General features: G+C 46.8%; 1 protein-coding gene across 1 annotated transcript in view; it reads left to right on the plus strand.

Moving 5' to 3' along the window:
* The window catches only part of TNKS1BP1 (tankyrase 1 binding protein 1), a 128,196-nt gene that overhangs the window by 65,914 nt on the left and 35,614 nt on the right, over positions 1-26,668 (plus strand). The window contains exon 8 of the mRNA XM_075349353.1: positions 8,735-8,886. Coding sequence (XP_075205468.1) covers positions 8,735-8,886 — 152 coding nt within the window. The remainder of the gene's footprint in view (positions 1-8,734; positions 8,887-26,668) is intronic.

Genomic DNA, 26,668 nt, shown 5'->3' on the forward strand with positions numbered 1-26,668 from the left:
TCCCAATTATCGTTGCTGCTGCAGGTACGATGTTGCTCATCGTTCCTGCGGCAGCACACATCGCTATGTGTGACACCGCACGAACGAGGAACCTCACCTTACCTGCAGCCGCCGGCAATGAGGAAGGAAGGAGGCGGGCGGGATGTTACGTACCGGTCATCTCCGCCCCTCTACTTCTATTTGGCGACCGCTTAGTGACGTCGCTGTGATGCCAAACGAACCGCCCCCTTAGAAAGGAGGCGGATCGCCGGTCACAGCAACGTTGATAGGCAGGTAAGTAGTGTGACGGGTCTGCGCGATTTTGTGTGCCACGGGCAGTGATTTGCAAAACCCGCCCCACAAACGATGGGGGAGGGTATGCACGCTAGCGATCTCGCTAGTGAGATCGCAGCGTGTAAAGCGGCCTTAAGAGGTATACCCTACTTTATGAATTCAGTGCTTAGGCTCAGTGGCGTGTGGCCTCAGTGCTCCTCCTCAGAAATGCTTCTCCAGTCTGGATTGGAGTAGCATTTCTGGGGTAAGAAATGCTGACACTATTGCTGAATCTGACCGGCAGGGGTAATTATGCCCGTCCCAGCTTTGCTTCCCGACAGCGCCACAAATTTTGTCAGAGCTGCTGCAAACTGGTGTGAAAACACCAAAAGTCACAACATTTTTATGAAACTTATGTTGTACAGAAAAAAATTGCGACTTTTCAAAGCGTTATATGCTAGTTTTCTGGCCTAAAACTTAGATGAATCAGGGCCATAGTTTTTTCATAAAAATGATAAAAAGATCAATTCTGGTTCACCATTGTGATGTCTGTAGTATTCAGCTAATAAAATGAAAAAGGACCTATCACCTCCTTGAAGCTATATGAAATATTTAATATCAGTAAATTACTGTATTTTTCTGACTTGAAGATGTAACTTTTTATCAAGATAACGTCTTCCTAAAATTCATGTGCATCTTAAAGTCTGCAGTCATTAAGGTCGGCAGTTCCAGACCTCCCTGATGGCTTCCTTAATTCCCAGGGTAGAAGACTTGTAGGTGCTGTGCACCTATCACTGAGATAACTAAGCAGCTCCATAGTTTTCTCTTGATCTGTTTAATTAATGCTGAGCAAAAGAGACTGAGCTGAGCAGAAGAGACTGAGCTGATCAGGAGAGGCTGAGCTGAGCATGAGAGGCTGAGCTGAGCATGAGAGGCTGAGCTGAACAGGAGAGGTTGAGCTGGGCAGGAAAGGCTGACCTGAGCATGAGAGGCTGAGCTGAGCAGGAGAGGCTGAGCTGAGCAGGAGAGGCTGAGCTGAGCAGGGGAGACTGAGCTGAGCAACAGAGACTGAGCTGAGCAACAAAGACTGAGCTGAGCAACAGAGACTGAGCTGAGCAACAGAGACTGAGCTGAGCAGCAGAGACCGAGCTGAGCAGGAGAGACTGAGCTGAGCAAGAGAGGCTGAGCAGGAGAGACTGAGCTGAGCAGGAGAGACTGAGTTTAGCAGGAGAGACTGAGCTGAGCAGGAGAGACTGAGCTGAGCAGGAGAGGCTGAGCCGAGCAGGAGACGCTGAGCTGAGCAGGAGACGCTGAGCTGAGCAGGAGAGTCTGAGCTGAGCAGGAGAGGCTGAGTTGAGTAGGAGAGACTGAGCTGAGCAGGAGAGACTGAGCCGAGCAGGAGACACTGAGCTGAGCAGGAGAGGCTGAGCTGAGCAGGAGAGGCTGAGCTGGGCAGGATAGGCTGAGATAAGTAAGAGAGGCTGAGCCGAGCAGGAGAGACTGAGCTGAGCATGAGAGACTGAGCTGAGCAGGAGAGATTGAGCTGAGCAGGAGAAGCTAAGCTGAGCAGGAGAGGCTGAACTGAGCAGGAGAGGCTGAGCTGAGCAGGAGAAACTGAGCTGAGCAGGAGAAACTGAGCTGAGCTCGCATGTTAGGGAAGGTTGTCTACATGAGGGTTACTAGAATGGGATTCCTGGTGCACAGGCTGAAGACAAATAAGACTCACATGGAGATGGCAAGATGATTTACACTTAGCAGGAGAGTCTGTCTCCCAGACAAAAGCCGATCTCCTGCATTTCCAATCTCTTGTAAAAAAATTACTTTATTGATATTTCCTTAAAATAGTCATTCCTGGAAATACATCACACAAAGGTACAATCTGCATACAGGTGAAACTTTATGCGTTTCGGACCTATATCATAAAAACAAAAGGGTCCTTAGTCTGTACTTATGACTAAGGACCCTTTTGTTTTTATGATATAGGTCCGAAGCGCGTAAAGTTTCACCTGTATGCAGATTATATTTTTGTGTGATGTATTTCCAGGAATGACTATTTTAAGGAAATATCAATAAAGTAATTTTTTTACATTTTATTGGATTTGTGCTGAGCTGACTCTTTCATCACTTTTTCGCCTGTAACACTGGCTAGGACTGACCGGCAGGCTCGTGTACTTTGGAGGATTACTGGGAGTTGGAGAACAGGTGAGCTGGAAAAATCCCCCCCCCTTTTTTTGTTCATTTCCAATCTCTGTCTATGCACCATGGAGGATACTTATGTGATGCCGTCCTCGTGTGGTCATTAAGGACCACACAGAAAATCAGTGCAGTACGGCACTGCTTGATATAAAATCTGCAATAGGCGTCCTTTATAGTGCGGAAATTAGAATAACTTCTACTAAAGCGCTCAGCCGGCTAATTGTGTATAATGAGTTTAAGTGTCATAAATGAAAGACATTACACATGCAACACACCAGGCACATCGCTGATTGCACAACAAATGTACTTGGGCTTTTTATAACGTTTGGCACAAAACAAGCAATGTACACTGTACTGGAACCTTTTTATATACTTCTACCACTTTAGAATAAGTCATTACCCCCCACCTCCCTCATCTTCCCTAGAGGACCAAGAAATGAGCACCACAGTAGACCACTAACATTACCCCTTTCACAGCTTTATATCACCAGAGTAGTTTTAATATTCATTTTTTTCCCCCTATTTTCTGTTGTTCAAACCTTGGTGCGTCTAGAGTCCAAAAAATATGGTACAATATTTTCTCTCTAATTTAGTAATATGATCTTTGGGCCTTTAAGAGACAAAGGCTGTAGACGCTCTATACTATCTAACTATCTTGACAGCTATGTTAGACTTTTTGCCTTTGAGCTGTTTGATACTAATGCGGGGGAGGGGGGAAGTAGACTGAGTGTAGCAAGAAAACAATGGGCGGATCGGTTCTGCGGTCTTCACGCTGCATGTACTGGTATCTGAAGCAATATAAGAAGGATTCTTGTATATTCAGAGCCGTATTTAGAGCTCGAGCTGCCCAAGACACTATGCCTCATGTGCCCCAATAAAGCCCATTTACATTTTCCAATTATCAACATGATTCATTCCTGTCTTATCAATCCTAAAGGGTTTATCCCTGACTATATTTTTTTTAAATATGGACCCAAGAAATAAAGTGTAAGTAGATGCTAATTACTTGACTGTTGCATCCAGTGCCAACTTGTGTTTGAGTAAATCTACTTTTTGTTAGTGCTGTAGTCATTGAGGACTCTTTCCTATCTGGCTGTAGTTTGTAGCCCTAATTTCAGGTGCAGCTATTTTTTGTGACCACTCCCCTTAACTATAAAAAGTCACATGTCTCCAGTTATAGATTATCATTCTATACTGACCACTTTGGAAGGAACCTGTCTCTGGAAGAAGCTGAGGAGTCATGACTATTGCAGCTGTGGTGTTTAACTGCATTGGAAAAGCTTGGAGTGTTTTCCCTTTTGTGTCTATTTTCCCTCTGTCTGTTTCCCTTAACTTGTGTTGTATTACTGCAGTGGTGAGACTAGTGTTCTTGCCAGCCTTCTCACTAGCCACGATGAGCTCAGACCAAGTGAGGGCCTAGGCACATGATGGTGACTGGGGAGAGGACCCGTATAGGGACGTTAGTGAGCGTAGGGTACAGACTCAGGTGAGTTGAAGGAGGTGTTCCCTCTCCCTATCGCTAGGGCCTTCCTTTAATTCCATTCCCATTGTTAGCTTTGTGTTGCACTACACACTAAGCGTCTGTACACTCTGGCGTGACAGTCATGCTGACTGACAGCTGGCTTCCCACTGCCTAACTGTGGTGCTGGCTGTCAATCAGCATAACTTCAGCAGTCATGCCCTGTCAACAGAGGGGCCAGAAGAAGAAGAGCTGCTCCATTGACATGGAGCACCTGAATCACTGGCAGGAGTGATTGGTGGCCACTGGCCACTCTGAACTGTTGCTGGGTAGAACGGGTAGGTAAGTAGCAACTACCTGCCGGTTAGTTTTTAGACCCATGGTAAAATAAAAGTCCTGGATATGCCCTTTAATTGTATGTTCTGAAAATAGGAGATCAATGATTAAACATTAGTCTTTCTTATAATTCATGATGCTGTACAAACATTATCATAGTTTTCACCCTATATAATGCAAGTGTAAAGCACATGGATCAATGCGAGTCAATGAGGTAGTTCAGATGAACGATTTTAGCTGATGACCGATAGTCAAAATGTACAAAAAATTCTTAAACTCAATCGGTGATTAAAAAATGATGTTGTACTCCATCCACATGGCAAATTTTTATAGCTGATCCATTGCAATTATCAACATAGGAAACTGTATTTGGCCTTGTGTCATTTTTTAATTGATTTTGTATATGAGTGATGTTATATGAATGTAAAAAAGACTTACTGATGACATAGTAAGGGCAAAATGGATGTTAAGTACATTCTAGATGAAAAACTAATGATTTTATATTTGCATGTGAGAAAGAGAGAGAAAAAGAGAGAGGAAGAGAGAGAAATAGAGAGAGAAAGAGAGAGAAATAGAGAGAAAGAGAGAGTAAGAGTGAGAGTAAGAGACAGAACGAGAGAGAGAGAGAGAAAAATAGAGAAAGAAAAAGAGAGAGAAAAAGAGAGAAAGAGAGCAAGAGAGAGCAGGAGAGAGATAGCGAGAAAGAGATAGCAAAAGAAAGAGAGTAAGAGAGAGAGTAAGAGAGAGTAAGAGAGAGAGTGAGTAAGAGAGAGTAAGAGAGAGAGTGAGTAAGAGAGAGTAAGAGAGAGAGTGAGTAAGAGAGAGTAAGAGAGAGTGAGTAAGAGAGAGTAAGAGAGAGAGTGAGTAAGAGAGAGTAAGAGAGAGAGTGAGTAAGAGAGAGTAAGAGAGAGAGTGAGTAAGAGAGAGTAAGAGAGAGTGAGTAAGAGAGAGTAAGAGAGAGAGTGAGTAAGAGAGAGTAAGAGAGAGAGTGAGTAAGAGAGAGTAAGAGAGAGTGAGTAAGAGAGAGAGAGTGAGTAAGAGAGAGTAAGAGAGAGAGTGAGTAAGAGAGAGTAAGAGAGATAAGAGAGAAAGAAAGTAAGAGAGAGATAGAGATAGGAAGAGAGAGAAGGAAGAATGGCCCCTCTCCCTACACTTGCCATTAAGATCATCTCTTGCATTGTTAATAATAACCATTTCAATGCTTTCTTATGTCATTATTGCAAAATGTGTATCTTTTTTTGTGATTAACACATCATTGCAAAAAATGCATTTAATTGCCAGTATTTCATAGTAATTGTGGCAAAAGAGTACAGTTTGACACAAATGGTGAATGTGTGACGCCCTGGACTAGCCAGGTAGTCACAGGTAGGCCCTTGCACAAACACCCGTCCCCTAACAAGGTAACAGCAGCCAACCTAAAAACCCTGAGTCACCCCTCTCAAGTCTTGACGTTCACACCGGGGGGACGGAGCCAGGCGGTTGGCCACGCCCATCGAGGAGTTCGGATAGCCTGAGGTGGGAAAACACAACAGATGAGATTAGTTTTGGAGAGGAGAGTGAGCGGTTGCAAAGGAGTAAACGTCTGTCAGGGATCTGGGTCGTAGCCCGGATACCCTGTGACCAGGGGGCAGACGGTGGTTGCCGCCTGCAGGAGCCGGGAAGACGTCTGGTGGAACCGTAAGGGACCAGGACAGGGTAGTGGCCCGCCGGTACCGAACCGGGGAACCAACTGGAAACCGGAGCACCAGGAGGGGTACTCAGACCTAGAACGAGGTCCAGAAGCCACTGGACCATGTCGAATTTACTGATTGAGGTCTGGACCTTAGGTCCTTTCCCGTCCCAAGACCCGAAAGACGGCAACAGCCCACCGAGGGGGATAGAAAGCCACCGCACAGGCAGAGAGATCCCACGGGCCAGTGCCTGTGGGCAAATGGGTTCCCCGACACACATAAAGCCGGGGAGCGGACTACCGTCGCTGAGGCATAGGCAGTCAAAATCTACAAAAATGAGGTGCAGGAACCACCGAACCGGGTGGGGGACCAGACGCAGCCGGCTGCGGGCACCGACCACCATCCTTTTGGTTTACCAGAGACTCCGGTGTATCTGTCATAGTGAGTACAACAGTGCCCTCGGGCTGCGCACCACACTGCACCAACACGCCCTCACCTCGCAACCACCGGGCCCCGGGACCATCATCCCCTGCCCACGGAGGGGTCAACACCAGGCTGCACAACACAGTCCCTGGGAGCCTAGTTAACGGCAACGGTGGTGTCCACACTCACCACGAACTTACATCTCTAAGCACCACGGCCTCGGCTGTGAACCTCCCCAACGAAATCCCCTCACGTAGCGCCAGCCTCCCTTCAGAGCGATGTAACCCCAGGGTCCGGAGGCACTCGTGCTACCCACCAAACGAGCCCGGACCCGAGCGGCTCGGCTGCCAGCCGAGCCCCGGGCCGGTACAAATGCACCTGATGTATAAAGGTTTCTTTGTCTTAGTTACAGGGTTTATTGTGGTAGTTACAGGAAGATTAGTTTGTACTTCATTCTCTCCCTCTCTGACCCTATCGCCTTAACCATCCCCTTTCGTTTTACATATGGCAACAGACAAACTGCTGGTGCCAACCCCTGCACAATGCAGCAGTAGGCAATGGACCTCCAGTGCCTGGTAGTAAATATGAGCCTGCCTATATCAGGGAATGCGGCTGGAGGAAATATACAGTATACAGAGGTAAAGCTTGTCACAGCTTCTTCTCAGAGTGGCCGTGGTGTTTTGATTAACCCTTTACAAACAATTTTCATAGTTTTTAAGATTGAAGGTAGACTTGAGTCCACTGAGTTCAACCTATAGCCTATCATGTTGTCTAGACAAAGGCAAAAACCCCATAAGGCTGAAACTAATTGTTACGAATCGGCGCTGCCATAGCCGCAAGCAGCCTGTTGTGCTTACAGTTGCGCCCAGGCGCCGGCTGCCATTTTTGGCTGTGCCTCGGGTCGTCCAGCTGGCTGCTTCCTCCTCCACGTCTAAGTGTGGCGATGCGGCTAGTGCGCATGTGCGTGCCGATTTACCCCAGCCAGAGCCAAAGTCCAGTGTTTCGCCTAGTGAGCATGCTCAGCCTGACTGTGCCATTCCAGAGGCTGAGTCCTCAGTTCAGGCTGCTGAGCATGCTCCTACACTTAGTGCGAAAAGCCTCTTCGCACAGGTACTTGGACATCGTGTCATGTCTAAGTCCTGTGTTTTGCCTACTGAGCATGCTCGGGCAGATAGTCTGATTTCTGAGACTGTTGTTCAGGCTACTGAGCATGCTCAGGCACTTAGTGCATCAGAGGCTAGGTCCGGTATGGACCTCACTTGGCATGTCCGTGAGGTGGCAGGCTCTGATAGGCCGACACACATCAGGTGTCCTGATGATGTGGCCACTACGGACTGGCGCTGGTGATATCGCAGATGAAGTGGCACTCCGCTATTGGACCCTGGAGGTGCCATTGTGGTCCACCCTGGGTTTGGGGTCGACCCAGGTTATAAAAAGGGCTGGAGACAACATGGTGGTGCGCAGTGTTCACATTTGCTCAGACAAAGCACACCTCCATGTAAGAGCCTCATTGCGGCATAAGCCATAGATTGGAAGTGGTAGGCAGGGTTAGGTGTCTGGTGCTTGTCACGCCAAGACACCCATGGCTCAGCATGTTAGGGTCAGGCGCCGGGCTTCCACCTCTTACTATCAGTCCTGCTAGTGCAGCCCAGTGGAATTAACTGGGCTGCGGCTGCTGCGCAGCCTGCCCTCAGTGTGCCCCCTACCCAGTAGGATTGGAAGCAGTAGGGCAGAGCTTAATCAGGGTTAGGCACCGCTGCCGGGTACTCGTATCTGTTCACACCTGTACCTCGGTATGGTGAGGGATGGACTCTGTCCTACCAGTCCTGCTCCTCGGTGTGCCCCCTACGCATGCAGGCAGCGTACCCCAGGACCTCTGTGGGGTTAACAGGGTGATCCTGGGCTGGATGTGTGGATCCTGTGACACCAACAGGGTTCACAGTCTCCTAATCCGAGTGACGTTTAACTCGGTCAGGCTCCTATTAGTTTCAGAGCCACCCAGCTCTGTACCCTCCGCCTAACCTTTGTGTTGCCAGCAGCTCCTTTGTCACCTGGAGCACGGTGGACCCCAACTGGTGATTGGGATATATACCACCTTATCCTAATCCGCCAGTCCCACCGTAACACTAATAGCTCCATATTAAGGAGAAATTTACTTCCCAACTCCACATAGGGCAATGAGACTAGCTTCTTGGGTCAACGCCCAACACATAATGTTGCTGGGGTGGTACTTTAACAAAAGGTTGTCACACGAAATGTGTATCACTATAATTAAAAAAAAAAAGAAATGAAAATGAATTTCCTTTGTTTCAGTTGCTAAAAATGCAGATAATGTCTTCCCATCTTGTAGAATACACTCGATTTCTCTTTAATGTACACATTATACAATCATTTTTAGAGACAAGATGTTCCCCAGGGAAAGTCTCCGATGATGATGAAAAAGATGAGACATCTACTGATTGTACACCAGAGACGTCACCCACATCTGTAAAATCCCCGACTAAGAAGGCTGGAATATTTTCTGGAATAATCTCACCATCTATACTAAAGGTAAGGAAATGTGAACATGGCATCAAAACTTGTATCTAAGGATATTTGTCCCCTCCTTACTTTACAGGACCCATTAAGGCTCGGGCTACATGGCAACTTTATCCACGACGCCTGTCGGGCAGCCAAAGTTCGCTGGTGCAATGCATATGAATGCAAGTCACAAAAAATCTGACACGATTGCACTTTATTGTTGCATTCACTGGACCCTTGGGTCACAATGCAACTCCATTCATGTAGCAGTGACGCTGGGTAGCCCCAGCCTAATTTTGACAACCAAGTGACTTGGAGTTGCTATGTTTTCAGTAACACCACTTAATAAGCTAAATACTTTTGAAATTTCCTCAGTTGGCACAGCACATGTCGTAGTTGACCACTGGTGGTCTGGTGACTTGCCATCATTGTGAATAACACATTATTATGTATGGTGGGAAACAGGCAAAGAGGATACCGTGTAGGTGAAGAACGTCGGAGATGAAACACAGTGGAGCACATTTAGTAACCGAGCAGAATGCCTTTATGTCATCACAGTATAACCACTACTCTGAGACTTACGTACTGAAAAATAGCCTTCATACAACCAGCAAAATGTCGATGTTACAAGAATTAGTGTTATGCTCTTTTATGAAACCATGAGCGCAGGTATATGTAGCAGAAGCTTCAGTCAATCCCAGGCCCTTGTGTCACATAAGAAGCCACCAGAGTTACAAATTGTCCATGTATGGAACAACTCCTGCTTTCCTTGTACCATAATGACATGGGAATCTATGACATGCAAGGTAATACTACGTTCACACGTTCAGTATTTGGGCAGTATTTTATATCAGTAGCCAAAACAAGGTTTGGGTGAGCAATATAGACGTGGTGCCCGTGTTTCTATTATACTTTTCCTCTGATTGTTCCACTCCTGGTTTTGGAATACATATATGGATGCGAAATACTGATCAAATACTGAATGCCTGAATGTGGCATATAGTGATGGGTGGGCACTAAAATGCTCGGGTGCTCGGTACTTAAATTGATAAAATTGGACTGCTCGGGTGCTCGTCTTGAATAATGAGTATAATGGAAGTCAATGGGAAACTTGAGCATTTTTCCAACAGACCCTCCCAGGATGGTACAGAAAGAAACCTTGCCTATATGCCTCTAATGGTAAACTATTCCTTTTCCAGCAGCTAGCCCTACAGTAATAAAGCCTACTCATAAAGTTTATACTAAGTGCAAGGGCTGCCAAAAATTAGGAGGCACACCGATATACCCTGTAAGAGATGTAGAGGAGAGCCTCAGATAATATTTATTTCCAATTATTAAGGAGTGGGACTGGTAAAGCTGATGCAGTATATTCAAGTACTGGCAAATTAGAAGGAGGCACGCCAATACACCCTGGAAGAGGCATAGAGTAGGGTTTCAGAAAATATTTTTTTTACCATTTGCAAGGAGTGGAACTTCTACACAGGTAAGGCTGTGTGCGCACGCTGGGTTTTTTGTTGCAGATTTGGTGCAAATTATCATGCACATTGTTGCCCAAATCTGCATATCTATCCTCATCTCAGCAAAGTCAATGCAAATTCTTCTTCTTTCCTTGACGTTTTGGGTGCAGAAAAAAGAAGCAGCATGTCAATTGTTGGTGCATTGTTTTCCTACGTTTTTCAGCCATTCCTGCCAATGATTTAACTAAAAAACTGCATGGTGCAAAAACGGACCAAAAAATGCACCAAAAATGCCTGCGGCTTTATGTCACAAGGTGAGTTTTTTTAGCACAGAAAACTTCTGCACCTAATATGCAGCATGCACCCATACCCTAAAGCTAATGCACGCTAGTGCAAGCGGTAAAAAAAAACTTACCCATGGGGCATACAGTACATATATACAGTGGAAGCTTGGATTACGAGCAAAATTCGCTCCAGGATTGTGCTCTTAAACCAAGTTACTCTTACATCAAAGCGAATTTTCCCATAGGAAATAATGGAAACACAGACAATTCATTCCACAACCCAAAAATATTTACTGTATTTATACAAACTTATTTCAGTAATACAAAATAATGTGCTGTATTCATATAAAATCATTACAGTACACTAATATAAAATACTGCACAGTACAGTAAAAAACATGTAAAACAAATTAAACTGCTCGTTCGCTTACAGTAGAATTGTTTGTGTGCGATGCACTACAGAGAGAAAAAATAATGTATAAATATGACAAGCTTTATTCTAGTACAGTACACAAAAAAATACACCCAGATTTATTCTCCCCAAAATAATGGCAGAACTAAGCCAAATGTGGGATAGGAATACCGCAGGGGCAGATTACAATACAAGCAATGTGCTATACTGGTTAGCAGAAAAAAGGACAACACTGTAACCACAAATGCAATTTGATAGACATGCTATATAGTATATACAGTACAATGGTATACTGTCTATAGTATACAGTACATATGTACAGAAAGTTGCCTCCAGGGCGGTTAAGAGCGTAGTGAGAGGACAGAACTGGAAGTTTGCATGGGGAGTATTTGCTCTTACTGCAAATCATTGCTCTTAAACCAAGTTACAAATTTGTAAAAATCCTTGCTTGTCTTGCAAAACGCTCTCAAATCAAGTTACCCTTAATCCAAGGTTCCACTGTATATATATGGTGGGCCTCTAAAAATGATGTATTAAGGAATCATGCACACCCTTGAAAAATATAGTGCGACGGTTGAATCATAACCCTGCTGATATGGTGGAGGAGGAGGATGACACAAAAAAGAGGAAAAGAAGGACTGTATACTTTTGTTTGGGAGGGGAGCGGTGCATGGTTATGCTGCAGTAAATGGAACATTACAATTGTCCTTAGCTGCTTCAGCTGCTGTCAGTCGTTGGGGTTGAGAATTCTGAGCTAATCCACACTTTGTTAATTTTGATAAGAGTCAGCCTGTCACCATTTTCAGTTGACAAGCGGATGCGCCTATCTGTTATTATGCCTCCTGGGGCACTGAAAACTTGCGCATCAGCGCCTGGGCAATGGGAGGGCTTAAAGAGAAGGTGTCGTCCAAAAAAAAAAATTTCAATAATTGAAAAAATGTAAAGTTTTAATGTTTTGTTAAGATATTATTTGTTTTTAATTGAGCAAAATACAAAAATAATTAAAGTTTGATATTTTCCACTGTTTAACACTAGGGGGAGCAGCTGCTGAAATCCCACAGAAATCCCACTGTAGAAATAGCCTGGATTACAGCTGCATTAAAGTGGGCAGAATCTGCTCTCCTGTGTGATGTCACCTCCCCCTCCCAATCTGGGTGTTTCCAAGGGATAACAGATAATGGAATTTAGGATCACAGTGCGGAGCCATTTTGCTGGTGACCAGAAATGTCTAAAGTGTCACCAAGGACAGCATTAAGGCCCAGTCACACTAAACAACTTACCAGCGATCCCAACAACGATCAAACCTGATAGGGATCGCTGGTAAGTTGCTAGGAGGTTGCTGGTGAGATGTCACACTGCGACGCTCCAGCGATCCCACCAGCAACCTGACCTGGCAGGGATCGCTGGAGCGTGGCTACACGAGTTGCTGGTGAGCTCACCAGCAACCAGTGACCAGCCCCCAGCCAGCAGCGCGGCGTGGAAGATGCTGCGCTTGGTAACTAAGGTAAATATCGGGTAACCAACCCGATATTTACCTTGGTTACCAGTGCACGCAGCTACACGTGCAAAGAGCAGGGAGCAGCGCACACCGCTTAGCGCTGGCTCCCTGCTCTCCTAGTTACAGCACACATCGGGTTAATTACCCGATGTGTGCTGCAGCTACATGTGCACAGAGCAGGGAGCAGCGCACAATGCTTAGCGCTGGCTCCTTGCTCTCCTAGTTACAGCACACATCGGGTTAATTACCCGATGTGTGCTGCAGCTACATGTGCACAGAGCAGGGAGCAGCGCACAATGCTTAGCGCTGGCTCCTTGCTCTCCTAGTTACAGCACACATCGGGTTAATTACCCGATGTGTGCTGCAGCTACATGTGCACAGAGCAGGAGCCGGCACTGACAGTGAGAGCGGAGGAGGCTGGTAACGAAGGTAAATATCGGGTAACCAAGGACAGGGCTTCTTGGTTACCCGATGTTTACATTGGTTACCAGCCTCCGCAGAAGCCGGCTCCTGCTGCCTGCACATTTAGTTGTTGCTGTCTCGCTGTCACACACAGCGATCTGTGCTTCACAGCGGGACAGCAACAACTAAAAAATGGCCCAGGACATTCAGCAACAACCAACGACCTCACAGCAGGGGCCAGGTTGTTGCTGGATGTCACACTAAGCAACATCGCTAGCAACATCGCTGTTACGTCACAAAAGTTGTTCGTTAGCAGCGATGTTGCTAGCGATGTTGCTTAGTGTGACGGGGCCTTTAGATACACAGCTCAGCAGAGGGTATCACACAGAACAGGATTAGATAAACAGCTCAGCAGACGGTATCACACAGGATAAGATTAGATACACAGCTCAGCAGACAGTATCACACAGGATAAGATTAGATACACAGCTCAGCAGACGGTATCACACAGGATAGGATTAGATACACAGCTCAGCAGAGGGTATCACACAGAACAGGATTAGATAAACAGCTCAGCAGACGGTATCACACAGGATAAGATTAGATACACAGCTCAGCAGACAGTATCACACAGGATAAGATTAGATACACAGCTCAGCAGACGGTATCACACAGGATAGGATTAGATACACAGCTCAGCAGACGGTAACACACAGGATAGGATTAGATACACAGCTCAGCAGATGGTATCACACAGGATAAGATTAGATACACAGCTCAGCAGACGGTATCACACAGGATAGGATTAGATACACAGCTCAGCAGACGGTAACACACAGGATAGGATTAGATACACAGCTCAGCAGACGGTAACACACAGGATAGGATTAGATACACAGCTCAGCAGACGGTATCACACAGGATAAGTGTAGATACACAGCTCAGCAGACAGTATCACACAGGACAGGATTAGATACACAGCTCAGCAGATGCACGCCGGCAGCGGTGGGGAAAGGAGTGGGGATGGGGAGAGCGGGGGGAGGAAGTGTCATTGGAGACAGTAATGGCAGGGGGAGGGGAGGCAGCCCGACGCCCCGTACTCACACATCCTGGCGGTTGACAGGGGTAAAGTGGAGCAAACAGCATACGCTGTGAGCTCCACAATGATGGTGCTGATCTCCTCTCTCTGCTGTGATCTGGACAGCCCAGGGGGCGGGTCCAGGTCACAGCAGACGCCTACTCTAATGTTACTAAATGGGGTCGGAGCCTGACTATCAGAGTCTATGCCCAGGGGGCTGCCATAAAGGAGGTGAGAAACTGTCGTTACAGACACCAAATCCAACATGGCAGCCCCCAGTGCCTTCAGTAAAATTAGAATTAAATAAAAACTAAATAAGCAGTGATTTTAATTTTGTATTAAAAATACTTGATTTCATAATCACTATTATTAATACAAAAATAAAAAACCACGACACCCTTACTTTAATGAAACTATCCCAGACCTTTGATAATGTTCTGCATCTATTGGCTATGCTGTGTGTTTCGCTCCTCTCTACTCCTTGGTTGTCCAAAGAACTCTGACTTCTGCAGCCAGTGTTGTATAAGGCATGGATAGCACACCCAAAGAAATAGTAGCATCTTGGGACCGAATACCAAGAGATGTCCATTGCCATCAGGTTACGGAAAGCTTCAGTGTCTACAAACCTTAACTACAACATTTCCAGGCCAACCAATGTGGATGTTTAGTGTTTAGACCTATTTTAGGGTGGCTGGTTATTTCCTTTTGCATTCCAATACCTGAGATACCTGAGAGACAGCTGAAATCTTAGCTGGTACAAGGACGTGGACATGGTTACTGATGGTGGTTGTGAATGTGGAATGACAAGTGCAGGGCAGCAGGCATCTATGTCTGCATCCGGGACAGGGAATTGCCCAGCACATAACACAGAGGAAGAAGCAGTGACATGAGATGCAGACACTGATTGTAGACCCAGGCCTTTGGCCCACCTAGTTAGGTGCTTGGATGACATGTGCCTGTGCATGCTAGTGGTTGTCTGGCTGGTAGCTTGTTACGACACAGGTGTTCTTGTTTTTTGCACTTTCCATAAAAAAGCACCAGACTGTGGAATATGTAACCCTTGGCCTTGGATCTGGCTGCGTGTGGGTGCTCTCCGCCGGAACTGTAGCTTTTCTTCTCCCTCTGGCCATCTCACTGGTTCTTTCTGCCTGTTGTGGTGCAGTGAATCCCCACTCCTCTACTCTGCTGTGCTCGCTCTGCATGCCACCTTGCTAGGCTGGGTCAGTGACTTCATCATCCACCACCTGCTCTTCCATTTCAACACTCTGGTCCTCCTCGTGACTTGTTGACGCAACATGACTTTTTCGCAACTGTGTTAACCATCATCATCCACCGCTTGCCACAGTAATTGCCGTTCCCCACTGTTGGCTTCTTCTGACCATGGCTGCTCAAATATTTGGGTATCACCACTTATGATTTCCTCATGTCCCTTTTGAAATTGTGTACGGTGAGAGGCCAGAAGAAGCCATAAATGTAAAGGTAAAACACTCCTTGGTGTTTCCAAGTGTGAGGTCACTTGTCTCCTGATCTCACCATGGAGTAGAAAAGAAGGATCAGGGTTGGGATTATGTGCTCCAGACTCTTGGCTAGGGAGACTGGACCCTGTGAAGACAGGGTGGTGCTGGGAAACAAACTGGAAAGATTATCTTCCATCCAACCCACAACCTGCTCGCACTGTTCTGGCTTCAACAGTGGGGTCCCGCCGCACTGCAAAGTGTGACAAGAAGCTCTGTCTAGATCAGACCTGGGCAAGGGGCGGCCCGCGGGCCACATCCGGCCCGCCTACTCTCTGTGACCGGCCCGCCCATATTCAGCCGATGCAGTGGAGCCGGGCTGCAGCGTGCCAGGCAGGGAGAGATCCTGCAGCTCCGCACAGTCAGTGCAGGCATCGGAACTCAGGAGTCTCTCCTCTGTTCCCTGCCGGCACTTTCTCTGTGACACACGCACGCTCTGACGTTGTAAGTACTGCGCTGCGTGTGTGATTTCAAAAGTTCCCGCCCAGCCTGCAGGATAAGAGCAGCACAGCCTGAAGAGAAGCAGCGGCGGGGACCCCTCGGAGAAGAGCATCAGTGCAGCCAAGGTCCATACAAGAGAAGGAGCAGCTCAGCGGGGGGCCTGTACAGAGGTGCCTGAGGACAGGGACAATAACAAGGGAGAGGTAAGTAGTGACTAATAAGCTGAGGAGGGGACAATGGGGGAGGGGTGGACTGGTGACTAATACTGGGGGTGTAGTAGTGTAGTTTTACAGGTGTAGTATATGGTGTTGTGTATATAGTGGTGTAGTATATTACAGGTGTAGTATATAGGAGTGTAGTGATGTAGTATATTACAGGTGTAGTATATAGGAGTGTAGTGATGTAGTATATTACAGGTGCAGTATATAGGAGTGTAGTGATGTATATTACAGGTGTAGTATATAGGAGTGTAGTGATGTAGTATATTACAGGTGTAGTTGTGACGCCCTGGACTAGCCAAGTAGTGACAACCGTCGGATTGGCCGCTGGGCCCCTCCACATGGATTGGCCGCTCGGCTCGGCCCCGCACCCCGCATGGATTAACCGTTTGGCCAGGCCCGCCCCCGCACGCGATGCCCGCTAGGCCACGCCCCCCGCACGCGATGCCCGCTGGCCCCGCCCCCCGCATGGATTAACCGTTTGGCCAGGCCCGCCCCCGCACGCGATGCCCGCTAGGCCATGCCCCCCGCACGCGATGCCCGCTGGCCCCGCCCCCCACATGGATTAACCGTTTGGCCAGGCCCGCCCCCGCACGCGATGCCCGCTAGGCCCCGCCCCCTGCACGCGATACCCGCTAGGCCCCGCCCCCGCACGCGATGCCCGCTAGGCCACGCCCCCGCACGCGCTGCCCGCTAGGCCACGCCCCCGCACGTGATGCCTGCTAGGCCACGCCCCAGCACGCGATGCCCACGAGGCCACGCCCCCGCACACGTTGGGCACCTGTACACCACCCCCCAGGACTACTCCTCCCATTATACTCCTCTTTCCCCAGGACTACTCCCATTATACTCCTCCTATTATACTCCTCTTTGAGGGGTTCGCAGCATGGGGGATGGAGCACGATGGGGAGTGCAACATGGGGGATGGAGCACGATGGGGGGTGCAGCATGGGGGGTGGACCACGATGGGGGGTGCAGCATGGGGGGTGGACCACGATGGGGGGGTGCCCAGAATGGGGGGATGAAACACGATGGGGGTGTGCAGCACGATGGGGGGTGCATAGCATGGGAGATGGAGCACGATGGGGAGTGCAGCATGGGGGATGGAGCACGATGGGGGGGTGCAGCGTGGGGGATGGAGCACGATGGGGGGTGCAGCGTGGGGGATGGAGCACGATGGGGGGTGCCCAGAATGGGGGGATGGAGCACGATGGGGGGTGCGCAGCATGGGGGATGGAGCACGATGGGGGGGTGCGCAGCATGGGGGATGGAGCACGATGGGGGGTGCGCAGCATGGGGGATGGAGCACGATGGGGGATGCGCAGCATGGGGGATGGAGCACGATGGGGGGTGCGCAGCATGGGGGATGGAGCAGGATGGGTTGGTCACACCTCCCCCCAAAACACACACACACACCGCCACGCACGCACCGCACAACACACCACACACACACTGGGAACCACAAACACTGCCCTACACAGACACCCACACACACAGACAACGCCGCACACACACAACACCCAACACACAAACACCGCGGCACACACAAATATACGCACATACCGCACAACACACACACTGCACAAAACATACCTCCCCCCAAAACACACACACGCACTCCACACCCACACAAACCGCGCAACACACACACAACGGTGCAGACACACAGCGCTCCACAAACAACGCAACACACAAACAACACCTCTCTCACCCCCCCCCACCCCACACCCAGACAACACCCAGAACATTTGCAGCGCCCTACACAAACACTGGCAACTACACACAACAACATCTATATATATAACAAAAATCATACATTAACTACACAATACGTAAATTCTAGAATACCCGATGCATAGAATCGGGTCACCTTCTAGTGTATGTATAAATATTCAGCAATCAGTGTATGAATCAACTCTCAGCATTGTAGTGTCTTCCACAACATAAGCATGTAGTAACATGAATTTCTATACCTTTGAAGCTAGAGAGAACATGTGCACATATCACACATATGCATATTTTTCGTATAATTTACAAGGGGTGAACTTATGTCACCCTGCCCAGATAGTAGTTCACAACTGTATCAAAACTGAATAAATCCTATACAATATATACCCTCGACACACCTGGGAAATGTATCTTCACCTTACATCAATTTACAACCAGTGTGAAGATTACTTAGAGAGAGTTTACTGTAAGCTATTTCCTATGTTCATAGATGGAATTATGGTGTTGCACAGAGTGTATGTGTATATATACACTACTCACAAAATGTTAGGGAAATTTGGTTTTCAGATGAAATGTATGTAAAATGTTTGTGGTACAGTCTTATATCATGAAATTAGGGCATTTAAAAGGTTATTCCCATCTCCAAGATCTTATCGCAATATGTAGTAGGTGTAATAATAATAATAATAATAATACCTCCAATTAGGAATGCAGTATAGTTCTTCTGATTCACTAAGTCGCTTACCTCATGATCAGGGCATTACAGGACCTTAGGTATCCATATATACAACCATGTATATAGTCACAGTTAGTTGCTTGTGGTCACAACCTAAGGTCCTGCAATGCCCTACACATGAGGTAAGTGACTTAGTGAATCAGAAGAACTATACTGCACTCCTAATTAGAGGTATTTGCTAATATTATTATTGCACCTACTGCATATTGGGATAGGATCATGGAGATGGGAATAGCCCTTTAAGTAGGAACATAGTGCTTTCCTCATCTAAAACTATTTATTCAATCAAAAGCCAACAACAACAATACCCCCCAAAATGTCAGTGTCTCAATAACTGGGCTTAAGCATCAATTACAGCTTAACAACGACAACTCATACTGTTCACAAGTAGAGTTATTGTCTGCTGAGGGATGACATCCAACTCTTCTTGAAGGGCGGCACTCAGATCATTGAGGTTCTGGGGTACAGAGTTACGAACCTCTTCACAGCAACTCAGCTGATCCCATAGGTTTTCTATGGGATTCAGGTCTGGAGAAAGTGTAGGCCACTCCATTTGAGGTACCCCAGTTTCCAGCAGTCATTCCCTAATGATGCGATCTTGATGAGCTGGAGCGGTCTCATCCATGTAGATGAAATTAGCCCTGTGTTGTTCATGCAGAGGCACAATAACTGGATTAGTGATGTTATTCAAGCAGTAGGGGCTTGTCACTGTACCATTCACAAAGTTTTAGGGAAGTTCTGTATTGACTAGACTGTAAGACCATCACCACCAAAGGCTCATCTAGTGACAACAGTGGCTGAAACATAGTGCTCTCCTTGACGTCTCCAACATCACTAATGGACATAATTTCTACTCAGCCTGAATTATCTTTCTTCTGTGAACCGCACTGAGGCCTACTGGTCCCTCGTCAAGCAAGATGATGATTCGTGTGCCTGGTGGTGTGGTCAGGTACTTTTGCAGGTCGTAGACAAACACTGATGTATACAGTTTTGATTGGTCTGATGTGACACTTGGGTGCCTCTCACCTTTTTTAAATGTGCCTGGAGTCTAGTGGCATTCATCATCCGGTTCTGAAGCGCATTGTTCACAATGTAACGGTCGTCAGTGTGTGATGCGGCCAAAGGACGACCACTTCTATGCATTTCTGTGACTTTTCCAATCTCTCTGTATCTAAGTTGCAACCTGCTGATGACACTCTGATGTTCTAAGCTCAGTGGCCACTTCTGTCTGAGAACATCCTGCTTGAAGCCTCAAAATGGCGAGGTATTGTTAATCAGTTGTTAGGTTTTCATAATACTGTCAAAATGTGAACAGCATGATGAGGAGGACTGTTTAAATACCAGTTCTAATGGAATACTGAAATTTATTGGGCGATTCATGGATCAAACACCTGTTGTGAGCTTTGGCATTAAGCTCCTTGTTAGAGAACAACAAGTTGTGCAAAAACTACTAAAACATTGAACTTCCGGAGACATGTGCGTTCAAAAGTTTAGAGAAGGTCACAATAAGTTCACCTGAAAAGGTTAGAGGGCATTTTAGGATCATCCTAATATCACTAACTTTTATGAGTAGTGTGTACCATATATATATATATATATATATATATATACAGTTAGGTCCAGAAATATTTGGACAGTGACACAAGTTTTGTTATTTTAGCTGTTTACAAAAACATGTTCAGAAATACAATTATATATATAATATGGGCTGAAAGTGCACACTCCCAGCTGCAATATGAGAGTTTTCACATCCAAATCGGAGAAAGGGTTTAGGAATCATAGCTCTGTAATGCATAGCCTCCTCTTTTTCAAGGGACCAAAAGTAATTGGACAAGGGACTCTAAGGGCTGCAATTAACTCTGAAGGCGTCTCCCTCGTTAACCTGTAATCAATGAAGTAGTTAAAAGGTCTGGGGTTGATTACAGTTGTGTGGTTTTGCATTTGGAAGCTGTTGCTGTGACCAGACAACATGCGGTCTAAGGAACTCTCAATTGAGGTGAAGCAGAACATCCTGAGGCTGAAAAAAAAGAAAAAATCCATCAGAGAGATACCAGACATGCTTGGAGTAGCAAAATCAACAGTCGGGTACATTCTGAGAAAAAAGGAATTGACTGGTGAGCTTGGGAACTCAAAAAGGCCTGGGCGTCCACGGATGACAACAGTGGTGGATGATCGCCGCATACTTTCTTTGGTGAAGAAGAACCCGTTCACAACATCAACTGAAGTCCAGAACACTCTCAGTGAAGTAGGTGTACCTGTCTCTAAGTCAACAGTAAAGAGAAGACTCCATGAAAGTAAATACAAAGGGTTCACATCTAGATGCAAACCATTCATCAATTCCAAAAATAGACAGGCCAGAGTTAAATTTGCTGAAAAACACCTCATGAAGCCAGCTCAGTTCTGGAAAAGTATTCTATGGACAGATGAGACAAAGATCAACCTGTACCAGAATGATGGGAAGAAAAAAGTTTGGAGAAGAAAGGGAACGGCACATGATCCAAGGCACACCACATCCTCTGTAAAACATGGTGGAGGCAACGTGATGGCATGGGCATGCATGGCTTTCAATGGCACTGGGTCACTTGTGTTTATTGATGACATAACAGCAGACAAGAGTAGCCGGATGAATTCTGAAGTGTACCGGGATATACTTTCAGCCCAGATTCAGCCAAATGCCGCAAAGTTGATCGGACGGCGCTTCATAGTACAGATGGACAATGACCCCAAGCATACAGCCAAAGCTACCCAGGAGTTCATGAGTGCAAAAAAGTGGAACATTCTGCAATGGCCAAGTCAATCACCAGATCTTAACCCAATTGAACATGCATATCACCTGCTCAAATCCAGACTTAAGACGGAAAGACCCACAAACAAGCAAGACCTGAAGGCTGCGGCTGTAAAGGCCTGGCAAAGCATTAAGAAGGAGGAAACCCAGTGTTTGGTGATGTCCATGGGTTCCAGACTTAAGGCAGTGATTGACTCCAAAGGATTCGCAACAAAATATTGAAAATAAAAATATTTTGTTTGGGTTTGGTTTATTTGTCCAATTACTTTTGACCTCCTAAAATGTGGAGTGTTTGTAAAGAAATGTGTACAATTCCTACAATTTCTATCAGATATTTTTGTTCAAACCTTCAAATTAAACGTTACAATCTGCACTTGAATTCTGTTGTAGAGGTTTCATTTCAAATCCAATGTGGTGGCATGCAGAGCCCAACTCGCGAAAATTGTGTCACTGTCCAAATATTTCTGGACCTAACTGTATATATATATATATATATATATATATATATATATATATATATAATATAATAAAGCTGAATGTGTGTATGTATGTATGTATGTATGTGTGTGTGTGTGTGTGTGTGTGTGTGTGTGTGTGTGTGTTTATGTCCGGGATTGGCATCTGCACCGTTGCAGCTACAGCCACAAAGTTTTGCACACTAACACTTCTGGACCCCGAGGGCGTCATATGCTATGTTGTGAGGCGAAATTTTAACCCCGCGCATTCCAATTTACCAATCAATTTTGCCTCTATTTACATAATGGGGAAAAAGTGAAATGAAAAGTGTATCCGCACCGTCGCATTTACAATCACAAAATTTTGCACAGATACCTCATGTGACCCAGGGAACATCGTAGACTATGTTTTGACAGGAAAATGTAACCCTGTGCTTTACAGTTACTCTACAAAAAACATGGCTCCATTAAAGTAAATGGAGCCTGGAACTACAGGTTATCAGTAGGAGCTGTGATTGGTTGATATAGGAACAAAAGACATTCATAGTATAAGAAGCTTGTATGTGAGGTAATAAGATGTCGGTGGAGAGACAGACAGAGAGAGAGACAGAGAGACAGAGACAGACAGTGAAAGAGACAGACGGTGAAAGAGACAGACGGTGAAAGAGACAGACGGTGAAAGAGACAGACGGTGAAAGAGACAGACGGTGAAAGAGACAGACGGTGAAAGAGACAGACAGTGAAAGAGACTGACCTGGAAAGAGACAGACAGACATGCAGACAAAGATAGATGGGGAAAGACACAGACCTAGAAAGAGACAGATGGGGAAAGAAACAGAGAGATAGACAGAGACAGGCAGACGGGGAAAGAGACAAACGGGGAAAGAGACAGACGGGGAAAGAGACAGACGGGGAAAGAGACAGATGGGGAAAGAGACAGACGGGGAAAGAGACAGACGGAGCACATTACGTGGCCAATTTAGTTAAATCTGTGTGGAATATCTGTGGTGTTGAAATATATGTTGTGAAATGCTTCTATTAGCTTAGTTTTTGCCTTTTAATAATTACATTTCTATCTATTTGTTCTGTGGTTTTTGTGAGCAGAATAATTTTTTGTTAATGCATTCTATTTTGTTAACAACAGTTATTAACCCGGGCGAAGCAAATGTTGTCTGCGATCAATGAGGTTATTAATGGTTGCCTGAGGAATGTTCTGCCATGCCGAATGCAGTTGGACACATAAATCATCAAGATCCACTGCTGGCGGCTCCCTTTGCAATTGCTGACCAATGACGTCTCATATGTGGGATAAGTCTGGAGATGCTGTAGGCCAGGGTAGCACATTTAGGCCATGCACGCTACTCACAGTTGCACAAGGAGCATGTTGTGGTCATGTTGAAAAATGGCTCCTGGATCACTTTGGAGAAATGACTGTCATTTTTCCAAACTGATTAACTCCAAGTTTGATAATCTGCAGTATCTTTGGCCTCTTTCACACTTCAGTATTTTGCATCAGTGTTTCATCAGTGTTTGGATGCCAAAATCAGGATTGGAACTTTCAGAGAAGAACTATCATAGAAAGACTGACACCTGTTCTGTGCTTTGGAGACACTCCTGGTTTTGGCAGTCAAATATTGATGAAACACTGATGCAAAATACTGACATGTGAAAGAGGCCTTAGTCAGTGAAGGTCAAGTGTAGTAGGTGGCTATTGCACTTATAGCTCTCCTATATCTGTCTCTCCCTATTCCCTCACCACTGCCAGCCTCTTATCTTTGCCTGACAGGTCACTCTTGTTTCAGTAACATCTCAGTTCTCTCAGTTAGAGATAGAGGACTGGAAGTGGGCAGGGAATAGGGAGATGGCCAAGATAGCTTAAGGCTATGTGCGCACTAGAAAAGTGATTTTTCTCAAGAAAATTTCTTGAGAAACTTCTGGGAGTTGAAGATTACCGCACCTGCGGTAAAAAACTGCACCAAAACCGCGGGAAAAATGCATGCGTTTTTGCCGCGGTTTTGCCGCAGGTTGGGCCCTGTGTTTTTTTTTATGCTGAACTGCAATAAATAATATAGCTAATAGATAATCGATAGATAGACAGATAATGGATAGAGGGAAAGATGGATAGATGGATAGATAGATAGATGAGAAAGACCTATATAATGTCCCACCCCCTGCATATTCTAAGCTGGCACCCTTTAGTGACTTTCATGTGGCACTAAAGGGTGCCTACTGCCTAGCCTTGTATTTAGTCAAAAAATAAATAAATAACTAAAAAAAAATGACGTGAGGTCCCCCCATCTTTTGTAGCCAGCTAGGGTAAAGCAGACGGCTGCAGACCACAGCTGGCAGCTTCACCTTGGCTGGTAATCCAAAACAGAGGGCACCCCACGCTGTTATTTTACATTAAATAAATAATTTAAAACAAAAAACGTGGGGTTCCCCCCAAATTGGATCACCAGCCAAGGTAAAGCGGACAGCTGGGGTCTGATATTCTCAGACTAGGGAGGTCCACTGTTATTGGACACTCCCCAGCCTAAAAATAGCAGGCTGCAGCCGCCCCAGAAGTGGCGCATCTATTAGACTTGCCAATCCTGGCGCTTCGCCCCAACTCATCTCGATGCCCTGGTGCGGTGGCAAACGGGGTAATATATGGGGTTGGATGCCAGATGTGTAATGTCACCTGGCATTAAGCCCTGGGGTTAGTGATGTCACGCGTCTATCATACCCGACATCACCAACCCAGTCAGTAAGAAATAAAAAATAGACAACAAAAAAGTTTTATTTGAAAAAACACTCCCCACATTCCCTCTTTCACCAATTTATTGACAAGAACAATCAAATCCGGGTCCTGCGTAATCCAATAAGGGGGGGGAGTCCCAGGACGATCCATACCATAGTCACTGCCCCAGTAAGTGAAGAACAGAAGGTTCCCCATTGGCTGAGAGAGTAATGCAGTGACCTGAGCTAACATCAGTAGGTCAGCCCAGGTCACTGCAGGGCATGACCAGCGCTGAGTTCAGGAGGTTAGATGAGATCATTACCTGCTGTGATGATCTCCTGCAGTCCTGCCATCAGCGCTGTCACTGCCTTCTATGCCCGCCGCGTTCTCAGCAGTATCGCGAGAGCCCGTGACATCACCGCCAGTGACAGTCTCGGGCCGCGGGCATAGACGGCAGTGACATCAGGAGGCAGGAGATCGTCACAGCAGGTAATAATCTCATCTCACCTCCTGACAGCAGCGCTCGTCATCCCTGCGGCTGCACGCACTGTTTTGTGTCAGTGTCTGCCTGCGCTGCAGGGTGACAAGCTGCTGATACTGCGGGCAGACACTGACACACTGCAGGGCAGGCAGCCGCGGGGCCGGAGCGGGACACAGACTGCACGGGCACCTGGAGGTCACACGGAAGTGCTTCTGTGCGGCGTCCAGGGAGTGTGATGTGTGTGTTTACTCTGCTCCGCTTCCTCTTCTGTCATAATGACATCACTTCCTGCAAAACCGCAGGCAGCGATGAGCATTACCGCAGGTAAATCGCGGCTATACCGGGGGTATACCGCACATCATTTGCTACCCCAATATAGAGATATACCTTGACGAGGTTTTGGGGCTCAGTTACATTGATCAATGCAATTGCTAAATATCTCCTTTTTCCTAATATTCATGGCAGGTATGCATTTCATTATTCACACTTTCAAGTTAGCAAGTGGCATTTTTCATTGTATGCTTCAATGTTTTTCGGTATGCTTATAGCATTATACTATTATCTAACTTTGATGTGCAGCTGACTCGCCCACCCCAGGGCTAGGGGACACCCGGTGCCGGGCCGGACTAGTCCGGTGGTAGTCAGTGGTGGCTGGGCCCGGCTCCGTGGCCCTGGTGGGTGTCAGTTGAATATGTGGCTGATGAGTTGAAGTTAATGTTCGTGACGCCACCTGTGGTATGCGGCTATTAAGCCGCCGCTGCTATGGGAGAACTCCGGGGTGATGTTATGGCAGCTATGATGTTACTGCTCCCCACAGGTGGAGCGATGCCCCGGGATACAGTTGGTGCCCGTGGAAGTCTATGGTGTTGTGTGGCTAACACGGTGCAGGGCCGACAGGCGAGGAAAGAACCAGGCACAAACAACAGTCTCTTTACCTTCTCCTCTTTTACTCTGGGAACAGTCCAGTCCTGGGAGACCGTTACAGGTGGTGATGGGGATCCGGTCGGCCTGGAAGTACTTGGGATGATCTTTCTGGCCAGCTGAGTATGAGGCCTACTCCTGTACTTTGCTTTGTGATGATAGGACCCTGCTTCTCTGAATCCAGCAATGGCCCTCTTTGCTGCTGGGACCGATGGCACGTCCCTTCTTTCTGTAGGTGGCTGCGCAGACCCTCTCTCTGGTGCTTCTCCGCTGGAGTCCACACCGGGCCCTGATGCTGCAGCTGTACCTTGGATGTTTCTGGGCCAGGGGCTTGCAGCTCTCCTGCCCTTCGGACTCGGCTACCAGGGGCGGATTTTATACCCTGGCAACCACAGACTCCGATGTCTGAGTCTCTCTGCTGCCTCTCAGCTATTCCTGCTTCTCTGGGCCAAGCTGCTCCAGCTCTAGGCCCCAGATTCACAGGACAGCTCACTCTGCGTCTGTTCACTTCCACTACTCCCTACAGACTGGCTGCACTTCCTCCCTCTGGTCAGGTAGAGGAAGGCTCCCTGGAATTCCAGGTTCAGAGCTCCCCCTGCTGGCCGGAGGGAGAACTGTGTTGGGTGTTAAACCTGCTGGCCAATGGATCTCCCAATTACCTCCAGGCTCAGCATTAACCCTTT

The sequence above is a fragment of the Anomaloglossus baeobatrachus genome, chromosome 5 (assembly GCF_048569485.1).
Source record: "Anomaloglossus baeobatrachus isolate aAnoBae1 chromosome 5, aAnoBae1.hap1, whole genome shotgun sequence".
Taxonomy (NCBI): domain Eukaryota; kingdom Metazoa; phylum Chordata; class Amphibia; order Anura; family Aromobatidae; genus Anomaloglossus; species Anomaloglossus baeobatrachus.